The sequence below is a fragment of the Anguilla rostrata genome, chromosome 16 (genome assembly GCF_018555375.3).
Source record: "Anguilla rostrata isolate EN2019 chromosome 16, ASM1855537v3, whole genome shotgun sequence".
NCBI classification, from domain to species: Eukaryota; Metazoa; Chordata; class Actinopteri; order Anguilliformes; family Anguillidae; genus Anguilla; species Anguilla rostrata.
The window spans coordinates 9,376,466-9,403,052 of record NC_057948.1 but is presented as its reverse complement, the minus strand read 5'-3'; the positions used below and the strand labels follow the sequence as shown (position 1 = coordinate 9,403,052).

Here is a 26,587-nt window from a genome sequence, read left to right as displayed (position 1 = left end):
GACTCTGTCGATCTCACTTCCTGTTTATTTTCTTTGTCTGATTCACACGAGTTTCTGTGACTCGCTCATCACTGCAGTAATCTAACCATCTCGTCAGCTGCTGTGTTGCAAGACTGCCTTCCTGTTGTCCTCCTTCACCAGTAGTTTTTAAAGTGACATGTTCTATCCTTTTTTAAAGTGAAAACTGTAAACTAACATGGGGGTACAGGCTTCGTGAATCCCCAAAAATTCGGTTCGTACCATATGCCATCATTGACTTGAACCAGTCGTACAATTTTTCTGCATTGAATAAAGTCTTTTTTTATTGGTTCAGACCCCAGAGTGATTGACGACTCATTGGAGCCTCACCTGTGACAGGGATCACGGTGCCTCTCTTTCCCCACCATCTTATTGATAACACGCTCTCCCTCTCTTATTGCTGCTAATAAAATGGAGGAAAAAAACATGGAGGAAATAATAATGTCAACTGCTGCTGTCCTCGGAAAGCGTTCGACGTGCTGCCCTCAGTGAAGTCCGGGCCGCCGCTTTTTAGACTGCTAAGGACACCTTGCGACCCCATCTCTGAAGGCGTAACTCCGCGGCGCCCTTCTGCCCTTTAGGCACCTGGAATCTGAAGAATGCGCGTTTATCCCGCGCGCAGGTTAGCACACCGCTGCTAGCGGCTCATTAGAAACACATTAGCATGCGGCTATCTGGAGCGCCGCTACCGGAGGAGATCTTAAGGCCGGTGCGGAATGCGCAGAATTCTTTCGTCGTTCGCCCTTCCGGAATCCGGTAATGAGTTGCCGCGGTGACTTAATGACAAATTGCTACGACTTGATTATTATGCATTCTTGTCATTTCTGAGCACTTTCTGGAAAAGAAAAAAATAAGATGTCGTATTCCTGGGCAATTAAGAGTAGTGCCTGACCTCCTCCTCAGCCATTCCCCAGTTCTGCGGTATTAGGTTTCCCTCAAAACTTGATTTAAATGCATATTGGATTCTGCTTAATTTAGCATTGATAATTGGGCACGGCGGTTGTATCGAGTATCAAAAGGAATTTCCATAACGGTAACATGCCTTATTGCAGGTTCCAAAGGAGAGACCGATGAAAACAACGAGGACTATTCATCGAAGTCGGACAACTCTGTTTACAACTTGATGAACCTAACACTGCCCAGAAAACGGATACCCAAGGTAACGTCCGCCTTCGCCACCCTCCCGACTGCAGTTTTTTTTAACGGAAACTTCCAGAAACAAAGCTTCCTTTTTAAAGATACGGAGCCTGACTAACCCTAATGTCTTCAGAATGCGACGGCATCATCTTAGTTTCATAGATGAGAGTGAGAATTTCAGTGTTTTTTAAAGTTTGTAACTGACGTACAGCCTGTTCCGTCGTTAGCAGGCCGCTTAGCGCTGTTGCCGATAGCGGCGGTGTAGGGAGAGCTCGCTCTGTTCCCGTCCCGTTTGATGTTGCCGAGGGTAACTCGACACGCTCAAGCGGCTTCCACACGGGCGCAGGGTCGCCCCGTCTAAACTAAAGACGGGCGGCTCTGGAACGACACGCCCATCCGTGCACCGACGCACGGGACCGTCCTTTAAACAATAAGGTCGACGAATGTCGCGGCTTGGGACGGCCGCCCTGGCGAGAAACGCTCCAAGACGTCTGGCGAGGGGAGTGAGTCCCTAGAAGAGACGAAATGGCTGAATTACTCGTTCACGGTGGCCAAACTCCTTTCCTTTCAGGATGACAAGAAGCTGGAGGACAGCGACTCAGCCAACAAAAGGCGAAGAAAGGGCTGTAACTATCTGGAAGAGGTCCGTTTCTTTCCAACTTTAAAGCGCTAAACATAATTGCCATCGTCTCCTGTGTTCAGTGTTAGGATGACATGCGGCTGGTGATCTTTAAGTGTTTGAGACTTTTACAGTGTATTCTGGGTGTATTTGTACGGTAGTAGTTTGCGGTGTACCGTGTGAAAGAGGGATCGTTTCCTGTGCAAACTCTCTGCTGTGGTTTAACTCCCGGCTCCTCTGATTGGTCTGCGTTTCCTGACAGGCGACCAACTTCTCCGGTCAGAGCGCTCCTTCTGGCGGGGAAGGCGGAGAGCAGAAGGAGAACAAAGTCAGATCCATGGCCACCCAGCTGCTGGCCAAATTCGAGGAGAACGCCGCCCCCGCCTGCACCATCCGCAGACAGGTCAGAACCGCCTCGGCGCCACGCCCCGCCGCGCTGGACGCTTTCCTCGCGGCGGGCGGTTTCCATGGTGAGGACAGTCTCCGTGGCGATGGAGGTGTTCTTGTGTCGATCTGGAGGCCGTCCATCCCGAAGGTGGTCTCCGCAGGCATATGGCCGTTCCCATTGGGCCGTTGTATTCTTCTGCTATGGGTGACTGGCCTGATTCTGATGGTCTTCAGTTCCACTGCGGTTTCTGACTTATGGTCAGGCCAGTTCTAATGTCACATGAGGGTTGGTCCAACTTGGAGAAGAGCTTTTTTAGGGGTTTCTGGGCCCCTGCGAAAGGGTTTCCATCGTTCTTCACAGTGATCTCATAGACAATAAGGGGGATGTGCTCATATGTCCCGTCATTGCAATTTTGCGTTCATGTTTCTTCCTCTGTCTGTTGTAAAATGAATTCAAATTCGAATTTCTTTTGCAATGACAGGTTTAATTAGTCAGGGCATTCTTCACATTAGAATGTGAAGCATGTAACATACTGTTGGGTTTTAGAAAAGAAAAATGCAAATGCAATTTATTATTATTATTATTATTATTATTATTGTTGTTATTGTTGTTATTATTATTATTATTATTATTATTATTATTATTATTGAGAAGTGGCTCTGTAGGAGGGCTCCGTCTGTGATATTTAGGATATTAATGTTGGCATACTCTACCCTGTAACAGACGGCCAGGGGTTTTGACTCTGTGATATTTAGGATATTAATGTTGGCATACTCTACCCTGTAACAGACGGCCAGGGGTTTTGACTCTGTGATATTTAGGATATTAATGTTGGCATACTCTACCCTGTAACAGACGGCCAGGGGTTTTGACTCTGTGATATTTAGAATATTAATGTTGGCATACTCTACCCTGTAAAAGACGGCCAGGGGTTTTGACTCTGTGATAATTGGGATATTAATGTTGGCATACTCTACCCTGTAAAAGACGGCCAGGGGTTTTGACTCTGTGATAATTAGGATATTAATGTTGGCATACTCTACCCTGTAAAAGACGGCCAGGGGTTTTGACTCTGTGATAATTAGGATATTAATGTTGGCATACTCTACCCTGTAAAAGACGGCCAGGGGTTTTGACTCTGTGATATTTAGGATATTAATGTTGGCATACTCTACCCTGTAAAAGACGGCCAGGGGTTTTGACTCTGTGATAATTAGGATATTAATGTTGGCATACTCTACCCTGTAAAAGACGGCCAGGGGTTTTGACTCTGTGATATTTAGAATATTAATGTTGGCATACTCTACCCTGTAAAAGACAGCCAGGGGTTTTGACTCTGTGATAATTAGGATATTAATGTTGGCATACTCTACCCTGTAACAGACGGCCAGGGGTTTTGACTCTGTGATATTTAGGATATTAATGTTGGCATACTCTACCCTGTAACAGACGGCCAGGGGTTTTGACTCTGTGGCCTCTCCCTCCTCGTGAGGGTGGGCACAGACCCAGCCCTCCAGAGAGGTGAGGCCTGTAATCCTGGCTGAATGCGTCCCATTGTGACCCGTGTGTGTGGGCACTGCGTCCAGCAAAACCCCCTTTCCCCTGCTCCGCACGGTCCGGCCCGGAGGCCCTGAAAGTTCACAAGCTCCCAAAGAGCCGCTGGAGGCTGCGGTAGAGCCGTCGGAAAGGGTCCATTTTGGTAGGGTAGTGTGCGTCGAGGCCGCCATTTTAAATTGCTGCGCGTCGCTTTTTTTATCATTATTTTTAGAAGGAGAGTGTGGGAAGTCCACCCTTCTCGTGTGCTTTTTCACCGGATTCAGACAGGAAACGGAGCGCAGAGGGCGTCGCAATACAGGAAGTGGCATGGTGGGGAAATGAACACCCTGCTACGCAGGTGCCCTGCAACAAAAAAAAAACAAACAAAGTCTGTAATGAGGGTTTTAGTCTTGTAATGAGACTTCAAATCTTTTTTTCTCTCTCGAGCGTGAAATTTTGCTTGACCTGTGAAATTTTCTTACTTCGTTGGCAAATCTAAGTATGAGTCTAAATATGAGACTCACTTATTTTTAGGTTTTTGCGGTGTGGTTTTGGATGTGGGTAGGGAGTCTGCTTCCTCATAGACTGCACCACAAAGTCTTTGTGTACGTTGCTTTTAATGGACATCAGTGGTGCTTGAGTGCTAAGATCATGCTGTGAGTGATTATTTTACCGTAAAGACTTTCAGTGGCGTGTGATGTTGAACCAATGCATTTATGGGCAGCATCCGCTTAATACTCACAGTGACACTGTAGCACCTTTTGATTCTTTTTATTGCACTGTTGTACAGGTGAAGCATAGCCGGTTTGGGCTGTTTGTACCGATGCACACTGTACGCTCAGGCTTCTAACATTAGCACTGGTTTCTTAGGATGGTCTCACTGTGGATTTTCTGCTAATCGTAGCTCATCCCGTTGGTCTGCAGATCACAGGTGATGTGTCTGAAACCTCAGCGTCCGGCGTACTCGGGAGTTGAGTGTCTAAGTGCGGGAGAGGCAGGGTGCGGCCAGCCTGTGTGCGGTTCCCTCGTCTGTAAGGGCACATCCACAGACAGACTGGCTGGCACCTGCTAGGGGAAAAGCCAACGTCAATGAAGCGACTTTTGCACACATAAACTGTAGAACTTCTCACTTCCCTATACCTAAAAGGGGACTAGTGTTGTGAAATGTTAGATCCCCCCCCCCACCCCACCCCATTTCCACACACACGGTTGCCCAACCGCTGCACGTCACCGCGGCCCCGCACAGAACCTGGACGCGAATCCCGTTTCTCTGCCGCACGCCCGCCTCCGCCCTGCGCCGCGGTCGGCATGGGGACGGCGGGCGTGTCATCGCTCTGTCTCCTGGAGGAGGCCGACGGCGTCCGCCCGCAGGCCTCCTGGTGTGGACACGGCTCACGCTCCTGCGAAGAGCTTGTGCTGGGTTTGCATTTGGGCCTGGAGTGGCAGGTAGCAGGGGACAGCAGATAAAATGGGAAAAGATACAAAGCAGTTTTATCGTAATCCTGAATGCCCCCCAGGCTGGATGTGTTTGTGGAAGCTCTTTAGATAGCCGGTAAACGACAAGCTTAGATGAGTGAAATTGGCCTCCTCTTATGGTATATTTTTGTGTTTCTATTCGTGAAATGGCCCCAAGCTTGTGGTGGTGTGTTGGTCTGATAGTGACTGGGCGGCCATTTTGTTTCTTGCTTTCCTTTGTGACCCGTGTATGTGGGCACAGGATCCAGCAAACCCCCTTTCCCTGCTCCGCACGGTCCGGCCCAGAGCCCTGAAATTTCACAAGCTCAAAAAGTACTGCTGGAAACCATGGAGCTTTTGGAAAGGGTCCACTTTAGTGGCGTAGTGTGCATCAAGGCCGGCATTTTAAATTGCTGTGCATTGCTTTTTTATAAAAATGTATTTATTTATTTATTCATTTATTTACAAGGAGAGTAGACAGTCCACCACCCTCGTGTGATTTTCCACTTCAGACAGGAAACAGAGCGTAGAGGGTTACATGTAGAGAGGGCATCGCAGTACAGGAAGTGGCATGGTGGGGAAACGAACAGTGGCTTCCAGGTTTGCGGTGATGTTTCAAGTCTGGCCCCTGGCCACCTGGCTATTTTGTTTCTTACCTTTCTGCCTTCTTCCCTCTCTCCTTTCTTCTAACGCTTTTCTTCCTTCTCTCTCTCCTGCCCGGCCGCCCGGAAATCCTCAAAAGCCCGAGCCGGACGCGGGCGACGCCAAGCCGCCGGGCCCCCCCCCGCTCGACGTGAGCGAGAACCCCCGCTTCGCCCGCCCCAAGGACCAGGCCCCTCCCCCTGCCCCACCTCCGCCCCCGCCCCCGCCCAAGAGGCAGGTACGGGCAGGCCGCCCCAGCCCAGCTGGCACACGCCCAGGCCCAAACCTCACAGACCCCCTCCAATGAGGCGAGGGGGGGGGAAGCCCCTATGTGAAAATAGACACTGAATATCCTGAAAATAGATACACCCCCATAAAAAGTGCCTGTAAATCAGGTTTAACTGCAGCTCCAGATGCTGAACTAAAGATGCCCCCTTTCCTGGTGCTCACAGATGCATTTCACCCCCAGAATCAACCCCTAACCCCCCACCCCCCCCACCCTCAAAATCTTCACTCCAAATCTCACCTTAGACACATACCTCAAAGCTCCCCCTCCACCAATCACGGCCCAGCCTCGCCCCGCCCCCCTTACGCGTGTGTTTCCGGTTTCAGTCGTACGTCGGGTCCAGTTACGCTCCGGGCCTCTTGGCTCCGCCCCCGCCCCGCCCACTGCACATTCCCAGCAGACCCAAGCAGGCCAATCAAACGCGCGCGCTGCCGCCGCCGCCGCCGCCGCCACTGCCCGACAGTGCGGCCCCCGCAGATTACCCACAATCCCCGGCGTCGTGCTGCTCCACGGTGCTGGCCGTGTCGGGGATGGCACAGCGGCTCCATCGGCTGGACGAGAAGATCAGCCAGGTGATCGCCCCTCCCCCTGTCTTCCTTTCCTTCTCTCTCCCTTTGTCTTTTCCCTCCTGTCCTTCTTTCCTTTCTCCTTCCTTCTTGTTCCATGTGTATTGCACTTATGATTGTGGCCACATTTTGAAACCTCACTGTTCTCTTTATTTCTGGGTTTAGGTTTAGTTAACAGTTGCAGTTCAAGAAACTGAGTGTCAATGTTTCACTAATTATATACAGTGTCTAATTAAAAAAATTTCTTTATGTGTTAAATGGACAGTAAAATAAAAAGCATTAATTAGTGAATAACTCAGTCACACAGTGAGTCTAATTTAAATTAGACATATTAAATGGCTGTATGACCCTTTGTGCACTCATATTAACCATCAATATCATATAAAAGGCTCACAGTGGCTGGAGATGTCTGGCCTTCTTTATAAATACCTCTGTTAGGGCCCAAAGCTTCGGGCTCTCTTTATTTTTCCCATAATGCATCATGGCCATGGCCTCTATCAGTGTGTGAAACAGACCCAGCCTTACAATGCTGGCAGTGCCCTCCATACCTGAGGGGGAGAAAAACACAAGAGAAAAACAGCATTGTTTTACTGAGGAAAATTGAGCCCTGATTTAATGGTCAGTAAACGGCCTGACGGCGTCTGTGCTTAACACCGATCGGCCCGGCGGAGGCCGCTTCCGAGGTGAGGCGGAACTCTCTCCCAGTGCCGCCGCCGTGCCGACGCTCTGCCGCTCTGTCCCCCTTGCCCGTGCCGACCCTGCAGAAGAAAGCGCAGACCCAGAACGCTCGAGAGTTCCGCCAGAAGAGCATAAGGGAGAAGGCGCTTCACCTCCGCGCCCTGTTCTCGGGCTGCGAGACCCTCCCGGCCCAGGTGACTATCTGACCCCGCCCCGCCCCGCCCCGCCCCGTGAGCGTGCACGGGGGCGCGTGTCCGTGTGTGCTGCTCGTTCGGCCCCTTCACAGCACCCGTCCCGCATCCTCTCATTAACCGTTAGCCGTCATCCCGGTTTAACCCGAAACGTTGTCTTAACGTCCCCGCAACGTTGGAGCAACGCGACTCCCTCGTCACAGGCATGAAAATATTACGGTATGTGTTAGCTGGGATGAGTGCATCATTACCCCCTACTCACAATAAACATACAAAGCTAAAAATGGAGTTTTTTTTTTTTTTGCCAGCACTTGCCTGCTAGATTCCCTTTTAAGGCATGAATGGGCACAGTGTTTTGCCATTTTTAGCGAGGTGCTCGGCCTGCTTTTGACAGAATTATTAAACGTGAACACGTAATCAGAAATCGTTAAACTGAATTGCTTTTCCGTTACGCGTTTCGGTCTCCAGACGAGGAGACAATTACAGGGCTTTTTTTTTTTTCCCCCTGCCCCAGGCGGTTTTTCCGATTTGCCAGGGACAGGGGTGTTCTGTAACGGTCCTTTTCCACTTTAGACCCGGACCCTGGTTAGCCCAAGCTGAAGCCGTGTCCTATTGGCCAGTCGCAGCCTGACCTCACGTCGGTCACGTGACCCGCAATCTGAGGAGCGGTGCGTGATGTCACGCGGAACGTCGGCCTCGGAGAGAGAGAGACGGCCGCACAGGCTCGTTCCGCAGTCCAAAGGCTGCACTTTTTCCCCAAAAGTAAAAAAAACGCAGACCCCGCATCGCCTCCTCCTCCCGCTGCTGTTTATTTTCCGTTGTCGTCACCTGCGCCTCGTTTATCGCCTGTTTATTGCCTCATTTTTTTCATTTCTTTTTTTTTTCTCTCCCCTGAGTTCGTGCTAGTAGCACTGAAATAGCTACTCAGCCCCACCGCACAGCTGACATGGTCGTGTCACGCCAGCGGTCTGACCCGTGGGTCAACACTGGTAATCAGATCACCCCCCCCATAAAACACCCGAAATCTGATCCGGCCCATTTCGGCAGTGGGAAAGGGCTGCGCTGGTGCTGTATATTCGGATGTCTGTGGAGCGGCTTGTCTCCCCCCCCCCCAAAGGCCTGTGGGCTTGTTGATGCAGTTTCAGCCGCTGCTCGGCGAAGACAGCGGTCGGGATTTGGCCGCAGCGCAGCAGGGATCGCTGACGGAATGTTCCGCGGTGTCCCGGGGCGACGGCCGTCCAGCTAGGTGTCAAGTGGAAACAAACTGAGCCGGTTCCCCCGGGGAATAATTTGGTGCCTTTTTTTTCCGCTGTGTTTACTCATTTCGCGGGTCTAAATTATACACAAACCTAGCGCCGAAAGACACACAAGGGCAGTTTGTTTGTTGGAGGAATTTGGCAGGCACTTCTTCTTTTCAAACAGAACTAAGACTAATTAGGGCTGCGTCCGTTAGTCGCGTTGCTGTTTTACCGAGCAAGCGATTTTTATTTCCACGCCGGGCGCGCACGCGATCTCCCTCTCTCTCTCCGCATAATGAATTGTTTGCGAGGGTGGCAAACCGGGCGAGCGCCGCGGAGGGCTACTGCATGCAGATCGATGGCGCTCCCGCGGGTTTGCCGCTAATCCTCCGACTCAGCATGCCGACGCATGGCCTGCTCCTAATTTCCTCCCCTCCTTGCCCCTGACCGTCCCCATCGGGACCGTTCCCTGAACGCCGCCAACGTGCGTCTTCCCTGTCCCCGTTCAGACCGCCCCCCCCGCCCCCGCTCCTGGCCCCCACGCCGCCAGGCCCAAAGTCGCCTCGCCGCCGCGTCCCCCAGAATCCTCTTCTGCTGCTTCCTGTTTCCCGCCTCCCGACTCCGCCCCGTCTCCTCAGTGCCAGCAGCAGGTAAAACCCGGACCGGCTCCCCGGTCCCGCCTCCCGGCCGGGGCCTTGCCGAACGGAACGAGCCCGAACGCGACCGTTGCATGGAGCCGGAAGCACACGCCTCGCTAATTTGGAAGGCCCCTCCGGGGGAAACGTGCTCTGATGTGATTGCGTCTCTCCATTTCCCTTCGGCGTTTTATCTCGCTAACGTTTTTTTCCTCCTCTTCGCCGCCATTGGATAAACGCCCACTAATGAGACTGAAGCGGCAGATAAGAAACTTCACGGGAGAGAAGAAGAGTCGTTTGAGGGGTTGTGGGATGCTCCTGTGGCCCAGCCCACCGCTGTTTATAAAAGCATCCTGTCAATGCGCTCTGATTTCTGGAATGGGCAGGAAACCGTGCGTTGTAATTATAGTTTGTAATTGCACATGCTTCGGCGTACGCTATGGTCGACCGTTAGACAGAACGCTCCTCTCCTGGTCTCTACTGAAATCTGGTGAGGCCAGTTTTTTTAAACTTGGAATTAAATTGGGCGTTATGTATTTAGACCATCTAACATATTATTTTAGTTGGTATAGAAAGTGCCGCTTTACGTTAGACTGCTTAGCCAGGTGGGCATTTTGTGTTATCCATAAATAACAGTCGAAGGCTTGCTGTAGACGAAACTCGTTTGTATTATGAATGCGAGCCGTGATTGTGTTTGTCTTGCATTTTGCACATTTTCTGGTTGCTACACCGTATCCGGTCTCTCAAAAGCGTGGCGAAAGCGCTTTGACCTCCTCCAAACAGGCGCTGTGTTACCAGCGGAACGCGGCCTGAACGCGTCGCTCCGTCTGCGCCCTCGGGCATTCTTCGCTCGCTTTGAGAGGCGCGGCCGTTTTTCGACTCGAGCTCGCAAGGAACGAGCGGAGCTCACCTCGCGCGCGGGAGTCAGATGTTGTTCTTGGTCGGTCAGAGCCTTCTGCGCTAGGAGCGCTAGCCTAGCACGATGCTTCTCAATCAAACTCTTTGTTTGTGCTTTCGCGCTGTGTGTGGGACAGGCTGCTCCTCCTCATCCTCCTCTGGGCTTCTGTTAGCAGCGGATGTGGGAGGAGCGCTTGGTCAGCGGAGAGGGGCTACGTCCAGGAGACACCCGGGCAGCTCGACTAGCCGCAGCGTCGAGAGAGCATTCCTTCGCTTTTTGCAAACAGATGTTCGAGCCTGAACCCCGTCTTGTTTGGACAGGGCGCTCCCCCGCCCCGTTTGCTTGTTTTGAGAAGCGCCTTCTTCAAAAAGAGAGGGAGCCAAGTCAGTCTCGGCTCCTTGGCGAAAGGAAAGAGGCTCTCCGGCTGCCGTGGGGATGGGCTCAGGGCCGTGAGAGGGAGCGCGGGGTCCTGCAGACGCGCATTAGGGAAGAGTCCTGCCCCGCGTTGCGCGTCTCGGTGCGGAATGCTGTCCTTCCTTAGATCTCTTGCCCTTTAACCCCGCTTGCCTCGACTAGCCTGCCTTCGAGAGCCGGTAACTGTTTCCTGTTCCTCCTCTCACTTTCTCTCTCTCTCTCTCTCTGTTTTTCCCTTTCCTTTTCTCCCTCCTTTGCCATCGGCGGTCAGAGAACTGTGGGGAAGGTGTCATTGGTCATAGGGGCAATGGCCGAAACCCTAGTCACCCTCTATGAGAATGATCACAGGCCCAAAGCCGCCTGTTCGCCTACCTCACCGGTAAGCAGCCCCCGCAACGCATGGTCGCCCGCATTGCAGCATAACAGTTGGGGAACTGGGCTTGCAACTCTCCGGGAATGGGGTGAAGTCCCAGTTGAGGACTACTGTTGTACCCTTCTGCGCTTAACCTCAACTGGACCACAATTCCCATAAGCACATACTGCATACAGTACACATGACACACATGTCCTGTGTCTGTGTCCTTATGGGTATTGTGGTCCTGTATCCCAAACTACAGTAGTATAACCATGTAAGCAGCACAACCATGTATGCATTTACCAGTCTATGTCCTTACGCAATCTCAAATTCCCATTGGCGCTGTGATCTCGTGGGTAAGCTCATTTGGAGATTCGGTCCCAGCCAAGCCCGGAGGTTACGTTCGTTGCGTCCCGTTTCGAGCTAGAACAGAGGACCGCGTTCAGCGGCGTGTTGTGGGAGCGCGGGACCCGCGGTCTGACGCAGCTTGTTGCGAAGAACAAAAGCCCCTCCATGTTTGGGGAGACCTGAGGCGGGAGCCGGGTGATGGCGGTATCGTCACGCGGGTGCCGTTTGTCTCCCCCCCCTGCAGGAGAAGCCGTCTCCGCGAACGGTGAGAAGCTCCACCCCCCCCCCCCCCGGCCTGGAAAACATAGCGTACAGTACCTGTACCCAAGACCTCTGGGGCTGTTTGGAAGCAGTACAATTGGCAACGAAAAAACTGTAGATGCCTTGCATTGATCGCCTGTGTAATGCGTGGCGACGAAGCTGCTCGCTTTGGCTCTGGATCAATCCCGGCTGTTTCGAAGCTCGAGTTTGCACCTCATTGTGTATATGTGTGTGTGTGTGTGTGTATCTGTGTGTGCGGTCAGCATGTCATTGAGCTGTGTATTTACCAGCTTGGCAGTTTTCAGCTTGGGCGGGGGGGGGGCAGCTCTTCCCCAGCTGTGTGTCCCCTCCCACCAGTCCGGGAGCCAATGGGAGCGGAGCGCAGCGCGGAGGTGCTGGAGTCCTCCTGACCTCGCGGGTGGTGCGGTGCTGTCATTCTGCCCTGTGTCAAGATTATTATTTTCCTTAGCGGGTTTTTATTATAGCAGCAGGCTCCAGAAGCGCACAGTGCTAAACTGCGCATTGTGCGATTTGCTCTGGACGAGGGCATCGGCTGGGGGAAAAAAAATGGCTTCAATCCCCGAATAATAAAAGCTAATGGCTGCAGTCATTTCGGAATGGCTTTCAGGCGCTCAAAATGGCGGGCCTGCTGATCGCACCTCATTCACGGGCCCCCCCCCCCCCCGCAAAGCGCCGTAATGGTTCATTAGCCGCCGCCGTTCCTATCCGCGTTCGGCTCTCTGCTCTTTCTGTGAAATTTCCACCGCGCCGTTGTGAGGTCATCATTACCTCATCCCAGTACCTGGTGCGCGCGAGGGCCCGCTCGTGCTTGGGGAGGTGGGGGGGGGCGGTGCGCTCGGCGAGTCCCCCTCAGCACGGCTGCGGCCCGTGTCCTCGAAGCGCGGCGACGCCTGGCGGCCGGACTCTTCATCGGCGCCCTCTCGCTCTTCCTCGCAGGGCTCCTTGCGGAGGGAGTTCCCCCAGACCCTGGGCGGCAGCGACACCTGCCACTTCTGCGGCAAGCGCGTGTACGTGATGGAGCGCCTGAGCGCGGAGGGCCGCTTCTTCCACCGCGAGTGCTTCCGCTGCCACGCCTGCAGCGCCACGCTGCGGCTGGGCGGCCACGCCTTCGACTCCGAGCAGGGTAGGCCCCGCCCCCGCGCAAAACACCCCCCCCCCCTCCCTCCTCCCCAACGTCCCCCCGTAAACGAATGGAGTTTGTTGTGAGCGAATGTGCCCCGCTGGTAACCTGACTGGTTGGATGTGCGCACAGTTGCTCTACTGTGCTTCGAACCCGGTGGGTTTAACCTGTGCGTGTGCGTGCGTGCCTGTGTGTGTTTGTGTGTGTGCGTGCCTGTGTGTGCGTGCCTGCGTGTGTGTGTGTGTGTGTGTGTGTTTGTGTGTGTGTGTGTGTGTTTGTGTTTGTGTGTGTGCATGTGTACATGTGTACGTGTGTGCGTGCGTGTCTGTGAGTGTGCGCGTGTGTTTGTGTCTGTGTGAGTGTGCGCGTGTGTGTTTGTGTCTGTGTGTGTTTGTTTGTATGTGTGTGCGTGCCTGCGTTTGTGTGTGTGTGCGTGTGTGTTTGTGTTTGTGTGTGTGCATGTGTACATGTGTACGTGTGTGCATGTGTGCGTGCGTGTGTGTGTGTCTGTGAGTGTGCGCGTGTGTGTTTGTGTCTGTGTGTGTTTGTTTGTATGTGTGTGCGTGCGTGTGTACACGTGCGCGTGTGTGTGTGTTCGTGTACGCTGCTCTCTGATGCTGTTGTGACAGACTTTGAACGGTACAGAAAGCAGAAGTCTTAGTCCTCCTCTTGCCGTGTGCTTAATCTGACGAATGCCTTTGTGCCGGCAGGCAAGTTTTACTGTAAGCTTCACTTCGCTCAACGGAAGACGAGCATCAGGTACAAGAGGCGGACAGTAGACCCACAGAAGGTAACGAATGACATTTAACACAACACACAATGTGCCGTTTTACCATGCCATTCACGTCGTCTTTAGGTTCAAGTCAAATTCGATTGCAAAATAATGCAGAGATAAATGAAACGAGTTCAGTGATATGAATTGGGAATAGTATCAAACAGAGATTGAACCATCTTCACCTCCTCAGATTTCCTCACAATTGGCTTTTTAATGTTTCCTGGGTAAGACATTAGTGCGCAAAGAAAGGGTGCGCATAAAAAAAAGATACTCCACTCCTGCACCTCAAGGGCAAGCTTTATCTCCATGCATTTTATTCATTATTCATTTCTTCATTTCTTCACTTCGAGCCATTAAGAAGTCCCTTTCCGAGGTGTCGCACACTAAGCAACAATAAAGTAATATCCAATAAAGAATACGCGATGGAGGAAGAGCTCGCGATTTGAGTGCAGAGACCCACGCAGGTTCCTCATTGATATTTGATGCCGTGAATAACCTGCGGTCTCCATTCTCCTCGCGTCAGACGAGCGGTTCTCAGCCCACAGCGTAATAATAGGCGCCGCGCGTAGCTGCATAAATGGGTGATCCGGCTTTCTGACCTGTGAAATCCCTTCATCGTCCTGACAGTGACAGGCGATTAAAAAATACTCTGACTGCTTACGGTTCAGTGTCATAAGTACGTAATTAAGGAAATAAATTCAGAATAATTTATATTTTATCATTTAATATTTATATTTAATCATTTATATTGTATAATACTTATATCTATACATAATAAATGTATTTGTATATTATAACTAATTTATATATAATTTATGTTATAATTGTCTTTGATGGGAAAATGAAGGGTCTTACTTAGTGTACAGTTCGGATCAGTTAATAGGAATGGACTGTTATGGGGCTTAATTATAGATGGCCAGATTTATTACATTACATGACGTTTAATTGGCAGACGCTTTTATCCAAAGCAACGTACAAAAGTGCATACCAAAGTTCATTGGAACAACTACAAAACACAGGTCCGATGAGGTACAATACTCCTTTTGTACAGTTATTCATAGCCATGAACACATTACGTCCAGTTCAGACAGCGAACATCACTCTCTGACCTAACCTATGCTAAGTCAAACTAGGGGGCATTACAAGCTACAGCATCAGGACAATAATACAAAGTTCAGTAAGTGCTGGAATGGAGGTACATGTATCATGAGTGGCATGAAAGAAGGGAGTTATGCCCGCGTGTGTTTGCTCTGTCTCTCGCTCAGGAGGCCCAGGGAGCGGTAACGACGGACAGCTCCCGTACGTCTTCCCCCGACAGCGGCGGCGGCGGCGGCAGCGCCTGCTCGGCCGCGGGCAGCCTGCGGAGCCAGCCCCCAGGTACCGTGACTTCCTTCCTCAGGAGGAGCCTGCTCTGGCCGCTGCGCGCCGCGCGGGTGGCCTGCGACGCGCCCCGCCGCCTCTCCCGCTGGGCGCGGGGCCTGGCCCGGGCCGCCGGCCGCCACCTGGGGGACCGCGCCGACGACTACGCCTTCCTGTACGAGCTGGCCAGCCTGGGCCTGCCCCTGCTCGCCGCCATGCACGAGGTCCTTGGCCAGATGTGCGCCGAGGCCGGCCCGCCCTCCCTCCGCCAGCTGCGGCTGTGGGCGGAGGAGAACCTGGGCGCCGGGTTCTCCTAAAGAACCCGAAACTGGGGGGGGGGGGGTGGGGCGCGATTCAGCATCCCTGTGGCGCGCGCTCGTTAAATTCACTGTATGACCCCGTGCTAGGGTGCTTTTTTCAGTTGAGGCTCAAGTTTACACATTCAAAAGTTACGTAGCTATGAACCCATTGCTTTGCTTGTGTCGGATTTTAAAATTGAATTGTATGAACAGGCCTTGTTAGTGTCTCATTGTTCAAAGGACCTTTTGTTGGACGGCGAACAAACGGAATTCCTTTGGCTTTGGGATTATGATAATCATTTGCAAGCACTGAAATAACCCACTTTGATGACCTCTCTTGAAAAGAGAAACGCATGCTTTTTTTTTTAACTTCTCAAAAGGTCATGCACGTAGTCAGACGGTGGTTCACAGCATTTGCAAACTTGTTATGATTGCTGCCAAGCATCCAATGCAAACAAGCCTGTCTGATTTTTATTTTTATTTTATTTTTTATTTTTTATTTTTTGCTGTAGCGCTGAGCATTTGCACAGATGGTTCTTCTCGTGCTCCGGCCTAATTTCTTGTTAATCTCGCGTTTTTGCTCGGGTTACAATCATTTTTTCCAAAAACTTTAAAGTAACCAAAAAAAAAAAAAGACTCACTGAAAGCACTTTAATTAGTGGAGCAGTGTTCGCCTGCCAGGTGCGACAGGGGAGTGTGGGAGTGCAGCGGCCGCAGAGGGTAAACCAGGCCCTGTTCCTTCCCTCAGCCTGTCACACACAGTCTCGTCTGCCTATAAATTGTGTGCAATGGAAACGCCAAAACAGTTTTATTCTTATTTTACAAGCCATTCTCCTTTGAGAAGCACAGGCATGTTTTTTTTTTTAATTGTTGCTTTTTCGCCTTTTAAACAAGCAGATCCTGAGTACGATTTCATAAAACGTACTTTGTTTAATTTTTATGTTTTTTTTTTTTGCTTCTGTTTTTTTTAAATTATTTTAAATCTGTCATGATGCGCCACTCATTTTACCTTTGAGTCGCTATAGAAGTTTTGCTGGGTTTTTTTTTTTTTCATTTATTCTTAAAGTGTTCTTAGGTTAGAATTGCTGTACGGTAGCTTGTACCACACATCACTGCGTTGCTTTATTATTTTCAGTATTACTACAGTCAGTCGACTGTAGTGGACAGTGTAAGAAATTAAGGGTTAAGAGAATAGTTGTTTTGTTTTTGTTTTTTTACATTGAATGTTAAATTTAAAGAAAGACAGTGTCATTAACAGTCATCTCCTCATGCAAGGTTAGATTGAATTGTGTTTACCTGTACACTGGATGTTCACGATGGAGGACAACATTTATTGCTGTATTTTCTCTTCCTTTAAGGATGAGGACTAATTGTTAAAGCAATTAGTATTTCAACTGAGTTGTTAAACATTGCATTTTTTTCTGGGTTTACAGTAATAAGAAATTATTGAACAGTTTAGCGCTTGAATAAAACAGCGATGACATCATTCCGTATCTGTTATATTACAATTAGCTGTGGATCTTGGTAGCAGCTGGTATATCCTTGACACGAGACTCCTGCTTGGAATTTCAGTAAACCAATATTGAGACCAACAGCAACCTATAGTTCTGAGAACTCTGTTTGTACAGCGTCATAGCCTGAACCGGTAAGACGTGTCCTGCTGATATGCCCTTAGCTTATAGTCTACATTAGTGCACTTGGCGTGCACTTGGCCTATATGTGCTTGGCGGCAACATTGATCCGTAAAGTAAAAACATCAGCATCACATGCTTGCTGTGTACAGGTAGTCGTTCTAAAATGTTGTCTTGCTCTTAAAAATCGGCTCATATAATCAAAATTTAGAGTAATTCTTACTAAGGAATTATTGGTAGTCACAGTTTTTGCCTCAAGAATACATTCTGGTGCATCCAGACACAAATTCAATAGATACAATGAAATTCATTACAGAATTGATTACAAAATGGACAGAATTGTTTACAGAATGGACAGAATTCATTACAGAATGGACAGAATTCATTACAGAATGGACAGAATCCATTATATGGCCCTTATCTGGCCAATCATTGTTTATTTATGATCACCAAATGGACTGTACATGCAGTCTGTGAATACTGTATTTTTCAACCAAAGAATTTTGCCAAGTTCTTTCGTTCAATCCTATTTTTGACACAAGAATGAGGTCTGGCTTCTTGTCTTCGTGGCTTCTGTCATGACCATGGCAGGCTGCCATAAAGCAGAGCGGACGGGACTCTTGTTCTGATTAAAAACTTAAACACTGTATATCGACATTACTTTTTTTATATCAGGCTGTGGGAGGCACATACAGGTGAAACTGTGTTTTGTTGAAATCAATACAAAGAAGTGTTTTATCATATTTCCATGCTGAGGGTTTACTTTGACAACGCTTGTTTAACGTGTCACACGTGTAGTTCACGAAACGATTCTATGCGAATGATACACTATGCAAGTGGCGGTTACGAATTGTGTGAATGGTTAGAAGTTAGATTCTCCTGTTAAAGGACAGGGTTCTAGTTCGGGGGGGGGGGGGGTAGCGACGGCAGAGGTAGCGTCAGCAAGCGCTGAGGAATGTGATTGGTTCTAAAGTCGGGACAAGGGGGAAGCATTTAAAATGCTAAAAAAAAAAAATTTAATTTTCAAATTTTTATTTTCTCTTGTCCAAAAATGGGTTTGGACCATTTCTGTTGTCATTACAGCAGTTTCCTTTCATCTTTTTTCATGTGGAGTGTCTGCTTTAACACAACTAAGGCTCTCTCAATTATTTGTTTATTCCCTTCCATCTTTTTCCATTTTCCATTCTTTTCTGTTCAAATTCACTCATAGCCAGTTTCCAATGCTGCAACCTCTGATTGGCTGAGTCATGTTTCCAATGCTGCAACTTCCGATTGGCTGAGTCGTGTTTCCAATGCTGCAATCTCTGATTGGCTGAGTCTTGACTGCACGAAGGTGAACGTCTGCATGGTCACGTGCATCGTTTTGCAACGGTGGCATTTGGCTATTAATCACTTATTAACATTTTCGTTTGTGTCGAGAACGCTGCATGGGTCTTGTGTATGTCATTCGCGAGCGACGCCTAACACAACGGTGCCTTTATTTTACCACGGTCCCCTAATGTGGGATTGAAAAGCGGCACGAGAGACTGCATCGTGAAAGCGATTCCGTATATCTTCGTCGTGGGCCGTGTTTCGATGCCGTCTTCAGTCCCGCACGCGCTTTTACTAACAGAAACGTTCGCTTTCCCGTCGTCCTAACTCGCACGCTCGAAGATGGAACATCTGCGCCTACGTTTACCCTACAGAGCTTTCATGGACCCATCTGAAAATAACCTCCTTCCTTCTCTCCCGTGTCTCTTTGTATGTCCTTCTCCGTCGTTCTCTGTTTCAGAAGCTGCTCCCCTTTCAGAAAGCCACGCAAGAGCTCTCTCTTGTTCTTCCTAAAGCAAATTTGGGGTCGTTCCTCTGAAGATCCTAATTTTGCACAGTTTTTACAAATTCAGTCCCATTTTTTTTTTTTTTTTGTCCTGTAAATTTGAAGCTGTTTTTATGAGAACTCACTCACAATCCTGTATTTTGCACAGTAAAACCCACGTTGATGACCTGTTTTGCTTTATTTATAATATTTAAAGATGTACATTTAAAAAAAATAAATTGATTGAATACTTTACGCACTTGTTTCCTCTTTTTATTACTACTTTAACAAATTCAAGACCCAAAGCTTTTTTAAGGGTTAAAAATGTACTTGAATGATGAAGGTCAAATAACACAGAAATAACTCAATAAACAGAATACAAATCCCTGAGTGTTGCTAGTAAATTTCCTCTCTACGTGCTTCAGTTGTTTGTGTTGGTAGATTTATTAACAAGTTCTTTTTAACACTTAAACTATCAAAACCTAAACCTGAAAAAATAAAATGAACACGATAATGGTACACAACACTACAGCCGCTCATTTCTAACAGCTTTTAAATATTTTGTTGATAACAAACATTTAAAGTTTTGCACTAACCCAGAATGGCAAAACCGGTCTTACATTACATGCCAAGCATATGCCCCTTGCCTCTTAATTTGTCTGGAAACATTAGCTCTGCCACACTGACAGCCTCAGAGTGTGTTTAACGTGATGTCAAATAAGGCCTGTCCCCTGACCCTTCTTGGGTTTGCTGGTCCCTCCCACATACTGACCCAACCCCGCAAGTCCATTAGACCCCCTCCCATACTGACCCCCTACCGTACCACGTCCCAGGTTAGACCCTCTCAGACTGATCCCTCCCACTAGGTCTCTTAGATCCTCTCCTACTCTGCCCTGCCCTTTCCTTCATGTCCTCTGAACCCACCCATTGGTGTTCCTCAGTGACTCTCGCACCCCTTCTCTGATTGGAGTAGGTTCTGTTAGACCCCCTCTGAGACTGGCCCTCTGTCCTCTCTCTGAGCTCACAGACCCTCTTAAACACTCACCTAATTCCCCCCCCCCCCTTCCCCTCAAAGTTTTGAGTTTGTTCTACTGTGCTGTGGTGACTCACCCAATCATCATTGTGGCCTTAAGTCTCTGCGGACATCTGAGGTCAGAATGCATTTTTTTGGGGATGAGGTCACGCCGCCCGAAGGCCTGTTTTCCCCTCTTTGAGTGTGGCTCGTGCCAGATAAGGCCCTCAGAAGGTCTCGCCAGCCAAGTCTCTCTCCGCAGGCCGGTTCTGTCGGCGCCTCGTTCATTTAACGGTCATGAAATCACCCAAGACCTGGTTACCGTCACACGGCTGCACTCCCGCAGTTAAAGCACACTCCCCCATCCCCCACCCCCCTTGAGAATGCAAAGCGATTCTTCTCTCCTGAAGCAAGGGAGGCAGGTTCACTCTTTCAATGTGTTTTTTGGGATCCTGGAAGAAGGAGTGCGGTGTTTCGATCCTCGAAGGTTAAACCTGCGTTCTCAAACGAAGGCGCCCGCCGCGTGCACGTTGCTTGCCGCTCGAACGCGTCAGCAGACCCAATGCAGCAGGTTCTCAGCCAAAGCCTTTCCGTCCAGTGACTCACTGACCATGCAGAGGAAAGGTACTTCCTGGTGTGGGGCGTGGGGCCTTTCCTGTCTCTCTGTGATTCTTCACCCTTCACCCCAGCGCTGCGCTGTCCTGTCCTCCACATTAAATGAGGTGCGGTGAGGCGAAACATTACTGCAGCATTACAAAAGCCTTGGATCGACGGCATGACCCCTGTGCAAAGGGTGTGAAGGTTTGTAGTTGTAACCGAGCCTGATACGGCCAGATGTCAGGTTAATATCTGCAGCAAAACTCTCAGGTAGGTCTTGTGTACGTGCCACAGTCAAAATTTTACAGTACAGACAGAAGGTGGAGATGAGGTGAAAGAGTGATATACATTTTTCATAGGTTATTGACTCATGCTGTCTGTATATCTGTAAGCTGTATTTGTATGCGCATGTTTTGGCTCACTGTTTTACGCTCAGGACTAGAGACTGAGCATGCTGACTGTGAGTGGCCCACGTGGCATTTTGCACTGGCCTCCAACTCCTGGTCTCACTGCAGACGAGAGGGGACTTCATTTCCCAGGGTGCAGCAGGGGAGCCTCTAGCACAGGGTTCAGCCTGCTAAATACCTAAAAAAAAAAATTCCCCTCAACTACTTATTCCTTGGGGCCAGATTCTTATAAAATGCTGCATGCAATAGAAACACTGAAATTTAGACATTGGCAAAGTAGATGCATTCTTAAATACCCAGCTAATGTGTGTTATTCTGTCTTTAGTGGGTGGTATTGCTGTGCTGGACACAGTCGTGATTTTTCGATGTGTCTGAAGAACATCGTTTATTTCTTCTTTTTAAATTATCAAAGGGGTCAAGAGCTGAGGTCTCTGACGCCATATTTGGCTCCCGGGCCACCAATTGAATATCCCTAAACCCTACGGTGTTGAAGTAGGCCGTGTTGTTTTTGGGATGGCAGAGCAGAGCCCGACAGGAAGTGAGCCCCGCGGCCTTATGAAGGGCAGACCAGAGCCCAACAGGAAGTGAGCCCCGCGGCCTTATGAAGCGCAGACCAGAGCCCGACAGGAAGTGAGCGGCGGCCTTATGAAGCGCAGACCAGAGCCCGACAGGAAGTGAGCGGCGGCCTTATGAAGCGCAGACCAGAGCCCGACAGGAAGTGAGCCCCGCGGCCTTATGAAGCGCAGACCAGAGCCCGACAGGAAGTGAGCGGCGGCCTTATGAAGCGCAGACCAGAGCCCGACAGGAAGTGAGCCCCGCGGCCTTATGAAGCGCAGACCAGAGCCCGACAGGAAGTGAGCCCCGCGGCCTTATGAAGCGCAGACCAGAGCCCGACAGGAAGTGAGCCCCGCGGCCTTATGAAGCGCAGACCAGAGCCCGACAGGAAGTGAGCGGCGGCCTTATGAAGCGCAGACCAGAGCCCGACAGGAAGTGAGCCCCGCGGCCTTATGAAGCGCAGACCAGAGCCCGACAGGAAGTGAGCGGCGGCCTTATGAAGCGCAGACCAGAGCCCGACAGGAAGTGAGCCCCGCGGCCTTATGAAGCGCAGACCAGAGCCCGACAGGAAGTGAGCCCCGCGGCCTTATGAAGGGCAGAGCAGAGCCCAGCAGGAAGTGAGCGGCGGCCTTATGAAGGGCAGACGGCGGGTCGCCCGCCAGCTTCATCACCGGGCGTACGGCGGTACTGCGGTTTCCTGCGCCGCGCCTGTCGATGCCCCCCGTGCTTCCCGAGGCGTCTGCCCCTCATTACGAGGAACGGATTTTTTAAAAAATAGCCCCCCCCTCCCCCCCCCTCAAAAAGAGATTGTTTCCCGGCAGTGCGGTCCCGACAGGCTGGGGGGAACATCCTCGGGGGGCCCTGGGGGGGGGGATATCTGCCCCGTCCGCCGCTGCCGACTGTTATCACAGCTGCTTCCAGCGGGCGAGGGAGTGGGGCGGAATAACATTTACGCGCGGGGCACCCCACCCCAACGCCCCCCGAAATGTGCCCGTTCCAAATCCACATTGAAAGCAAACAGGGTTCAAAGAGCCTTTTAACTCGCCGCCGCTGCGCGTTAGAAAGCACTCCGGAGGGTGCAGATGGAGAAACAGTTCTTGCTATTTCTCAATGTGGCTGTTTGCAATACTGTCGTTCAGAGATATCTATTGATTAGCTGTCAATATTCTTAATATTGCATACCTTTTGTTGAAAATATGATTACCCATTTATCAGTGTATGTGATAACTGGAAATCAATTCATTTTATTGGCCTTTTGTTGCAACAATAGCACATTAGACAGTAGTCCAAAGTGAAAATGGTAAACTTCAATGTTTATCAATTGTTCATTTGTTATAAATAATTGGCAGGAGTGACAAGTACACAGGTGTTTTGAAAGGTAATACAGGTTACATGGTTTCAATTAACACATCCTATAGGGTTTGCAGGACCCTCCAATTCTATTAATACTGTTGTGCATGGTAACCCTGTGTGATGTTCCAGAAGCTTCTTTTCACTCCCAGAACACAGATTGCATTTAAATTTTACTGGGTGTTAACACTACCGAAACTGCCCGTCTCCATTGGTGAGTCATTTTTTAAGCCAATGAAAAACCTGCCTGTGTACTTGTCTTCCTTCTGTTACAGTACACCCTCCTTTGGGTGTATTTTATAGAGTATGGACACATGAAAGCAATATTTTATTAGGCTGTCTTACTAGCTCCAAGTTTTTGGCCTTTTTTCTTACTTTAAACTACTTTTTATCCACAGTTTTTTTTTCTTTAAAAAATTTCCGGTGTTACTCTCAGGTTTGCAAGTGTGATGTTACCCAGAAGGCACAGAGGCCCATTTGCAATAAATGCATGTAATGGTAGCCTAACACCAATTTGTATTGTGACAAAAGAAGTTATGACAAGATATAAGCATGTCGTTACACAGCTGTACCTATGACATTACCCAAAAGGAAATCCAGAGAAAGAAAGGGAAAAAGAAATGATATCTGAAGAGAGTCAGGGGAGTGATGTTGCAATCTGAATAGGTCTTCAGTCTACATTGGAAGATGGCCAGGGTTTCTGCAGTTCCGACTGCAGTGGGAAGCTCATTCCACCACCGAGGGGCCAGAACAGACAGGCGATGTGACCTAGAAGCACAAGTATGCAGTGGGGAAGAGGTGCCAATCGCCCAGTGGTAATAGAGCAGTGAAGTCTGATGGGCATGTAGGGTCTGATGATCTTTTGAAGATTTAGTGAAGCTGTCCCTTAACCCGCCCGATAGGCTAGCACTGAGGTGTTGAATTTGATGCAGGCTGAAATAGGTGGCTGGTGGAGGAAGGGAGTGACCTGTCTGACTCTGGGGAGGACGTAGGTGAGTAGTGATGCAGCATTGCTTTGGATGAGCTGCTCTGGTCTGAGGGAGGAGGAAGGGAGGCCAGCGAGGAGGGAGTTGCAGGAGTCCAGAGAGGAGAGGATCAGTGCCTAGACCAGCTGCCCAGTCCTGTTTCTGGAGGCCAGCCGGCCTGTAGGTCTTCACTCCAACCTTCATTAAGAACACCTCATTCAGCAGCTATGGATATCTCTGAGCTGCTGATTGGTAGAATCAGGTGTGCCAAATTAGCGTTTAAATGGAAACCAATAGGACGATAGATCTTCAGGAACAGGGTTGGGTAGCCCTGTCCTGGACTAAGAGCAGGGTTGAGTCGGTGGTGAGGAAGAGGCAGATTCTCCGGAAGTTGTACATGAAGAATCTTCATGCCGGGAAAACTGCTATGATGTTCTCCGGCAGGGAGGTTTTTGCCCAGTATCACTCCACGTTTCCTGGCAGATGAAGAGGGGTGACCCTGGTGCCATCCAGGGTGAGTGACAGGACCAGCAGGGGACAGGACTTGGCTGGGAAAGCAGAGAATCTCAGTTTCGGCCATTTTGAACTTTAGACAATGATTTGTCCTTCTGATTGAGATGTCTTGTAGGCAGGCTAGACTTCCTCTTCAGATCAATGTATTGGAGGGGGGCGGGGGCGAGAGGGAGTTGTATGGCGTTAGCTTAGCAACGTTCCCCATTCGCTCCCTTTGATAATTGTGCTGAGGCTGACGGTGGAGGTCATGCCAGACAATGCGGTTGCCCTGAGCTTTTCACGTCCGCTGTTTAGGATTCAAAGACCGTGAATCGGCTAAGCGCCGAACCGACTTAGGAAGCCGTCTGCGCCGTTCGCTTTCGGACGGCGAGGCCAGCAAGGTCACTGATTTCACCTGAAGTCTTTTCTGTGCTTTTCTTTTTAAAAAAAATTAGTTTCTTAGTTTGAGTTTATAGCACTTGGTTACAGATTTGTTGTGCTTTTTCTTGCGTCTCGTTTTTTTTTTTTTTTTGTGCGATCGCTACGTGAAAAGGGGACAAAGCCTCGTTTTTTTTTTTTTTTTTCCGGCGAGGTTGCGGCCGAACCGGCGCTTACCGAAACGGAAAACGCGCTGCTGGGGGAGCGTGAGGAATGCTGAGCGCCGGAGGCCTTTCACACAATGAATGAAGTTACTGGGAAAGCGCTCGCAAAATACACCCATTCATCGCCTGCGCGAATTATTGAAAAGGCCTGCCGCAGTTTCCCCCCGACCTTGGGTTAGCGGCGCCGCGCGTACGCGCTCCGAGGGGACTTCAGATTTGAATTTCAGCTGCTTTGTCCTCCTTTCAACCTGGAGCTATGAACTGAAACCGAGGTTTCATTTTAACTGCGCCGCGTCTGTCGTCAGGAACGTTCCCGTTGAAGAGGAAGTGCATCGGTCTGTTTGCGTTCGCGGTGTAAATTCACGCCGTTGATTAGCAGCTAACTGGGAATAACATCCGCGAACGTTCTTTTACCCCCAGAAAAAAACCAGCTACCCTTTGTGTGACTAGCGGTGGTGCTTCTCGCGGACTTCGGTTTCCTGTGGGGTTACGACAGCGCGGGGCTCTGGCCTCGCTCTGCGGCGTGCTCGCGGTGATGTAACCCGTCGCGTTTTCCTCGGCGCTCCTGAGCGGCGAAGGGGTCTCGCCCACGAGCGCGCGGCGCTAGTGGCGGCGTTAGCGGCTGCGATCGGGAGCCTGGCCCACACCCCGGCGTTTTCCTCCCGGGGGCAGGACGGGCGTCAGTTGGCCGGGGGTCCCCGAGTCCCTGCCCGCCCCCCCCCCCCCCGGCTCGCTCTCCGGGTGCCTGTTCTGGCCTGGCCTCCGCTTGGCTCTGCTGCAGTATGCTGGGTGGTCAGCGGTACATGTTTCCATTAAAGAACTGCAGATGTTGATTACGTTTTGTGGACCCGCTGTTTTAATCATCCGTAGCTCTCTGGACTCATTCTCTCTGCTTGATAACAATTTTAAAAAGATTAAATATCTTGGAATACAAGTAAAATTTTTTCACATTATTTTATGTCTGTGCTCATCTACTTCTTCCTTGAATGTGGAAACTTGGTTGCAGTTCGCATTTCTCCTGTAATGTAAAAGAGGGAGGCACCGGCGTTGGTCAGTAGAGACAGTTGGATATTGTGTATTGATATTCAGCCCAGGTTTTGTGAGTAGGTATAGTAGACACTCTATGGTAGCCATACATGTATAGCAGATGTACCTAGACTCTGTTGATGCTCTGTGGTGGATACAGTATACGGTCTGTCCGCTGTGGTCTATGGGACGTTTCTCGATGTGGATTTGCAGGAGGGTACTTCCAGCACCTCAGTAACCAGACTAGCCCAGAGATGCGCGGTGGACCCGCGCAGACCGGCCGGCTGGACCCCAGCGCGGTTGCCGAGTTACCGGAGGAGAGCGGGTCGGCGCCGGCCGCGGAGGGCCCCGCCCCGTCCGACGCCCGGCAGGCGTAAGTGCGACCTCCGTCCGTCCGAAACCGGGTCACTGGAGGCCTGGAGGACGCTAGTGCACTGAGGCAGACCTACAAATAGAACCAAGTGAGGAGAAATAAATGTGGCTGTGAAGGCACTTTTTAAAAGGGGAAGAGAACATGAGACGAGGCCTGTTCCGGTAGCGCAGGTCAGGCGCGGCGAGCGTGAGCTTCGGTGCTCGCGTGCACGTACGCGTGTGGGCGAGCACACAGAGACGCGTCTCCAGTACTTTCTGGCGTGTGTAGCGTGTGTAGTGCGCGCCTGTCCCCTGAGTGACGCGCAGTGTCTCTGCTGTGCTGCCCGCAGCTCAGACACACCTGGGTGCGAGGGGTCGGAGGTCACGCTGCTGCTGTCGCTCGACGCCAGACTTGCTGAAGAAGCCGGCGGTGAGTATCCATCAGCACCCGCCCTCTCTCTCTCTCTCTCTCTCTCTCTCTCTCTCTCTCTCTCTCTCTCTCTCTCTCTCTCTCTGTCTCTCTGTCTCTCTCACGCACACACACACGCATACTAAGACACCCCCC

At 50.3% G+C, this 26,587-nt stretch overlaps 1 protein-coding gene across 2 annotated transcripts in view; it reads left to right on the top strand.

Annotated features, from left to right (window-relative positions):
* mical2b (microtubule associated monooxygenase, calponin and LIM domain containing 2b) overlaps window positions 1-26,587 on the top strand; it is a 103,318-nt gene that overhangs the window by 57,107 nt on the left and 19,624 nt on the right. Inside the window, exons 14-27 of one of the 2 annotated variants that reach the window (XM_064313823.1) lie at window positions 1,071-1,177; window positions 1,727-1,798; window positions 2,037-2,177; window positions 5,896-6,033; window positions 6,408-6,653; window positions 7,412-7,519; window positions 9,264-9,404; window positions 10,973-11,080; window positions 11,649-11,669; window positions 12,623-12,809; window positions 13,517-13,596; window positions 14,847-14,958; window positions 25,885-26,044; window positions 26,373-26,452. In XM_064313823.1, coding sequence (XP_064169893.1) covers window positions 1,071-1,177; window positions 1,727-1,798; window positions 2,037-2,177; window positions 5,896-6,033; window positions 6,408-6,653; window positions 7,412-7,519; window positions 9,264-9,404; window positions 10,973-11,080; window positions 11,649-11,669; window positions 12,623-12,809; window positions 13,517-13,596; window positions 14,847-14,958; window positions 25,885-26,044; window positions 26,373-26,452 — 1,701 coding nt within the window. The remainder of the gene's footprint in view (window positions 1-1,070; window positions 1,178-1,726; window positions 1,799-2,036; window positions 2,178-5,895; window positions 6,034-6,407; window positions 6,654-7,411; window positions 7,520-9,263; window positions 9,405-10,972; window positions 11,081-11,648; window positions 11,670-12,622; window positions 12,810-13,516; window positions 13,597-14,846; window positions 14,959-25,884; window positions 26,045-26,372; window positions 26,453-26,587) is intronic. The other variant, XM_064313824.1, reaches the window with a different exon arrangement.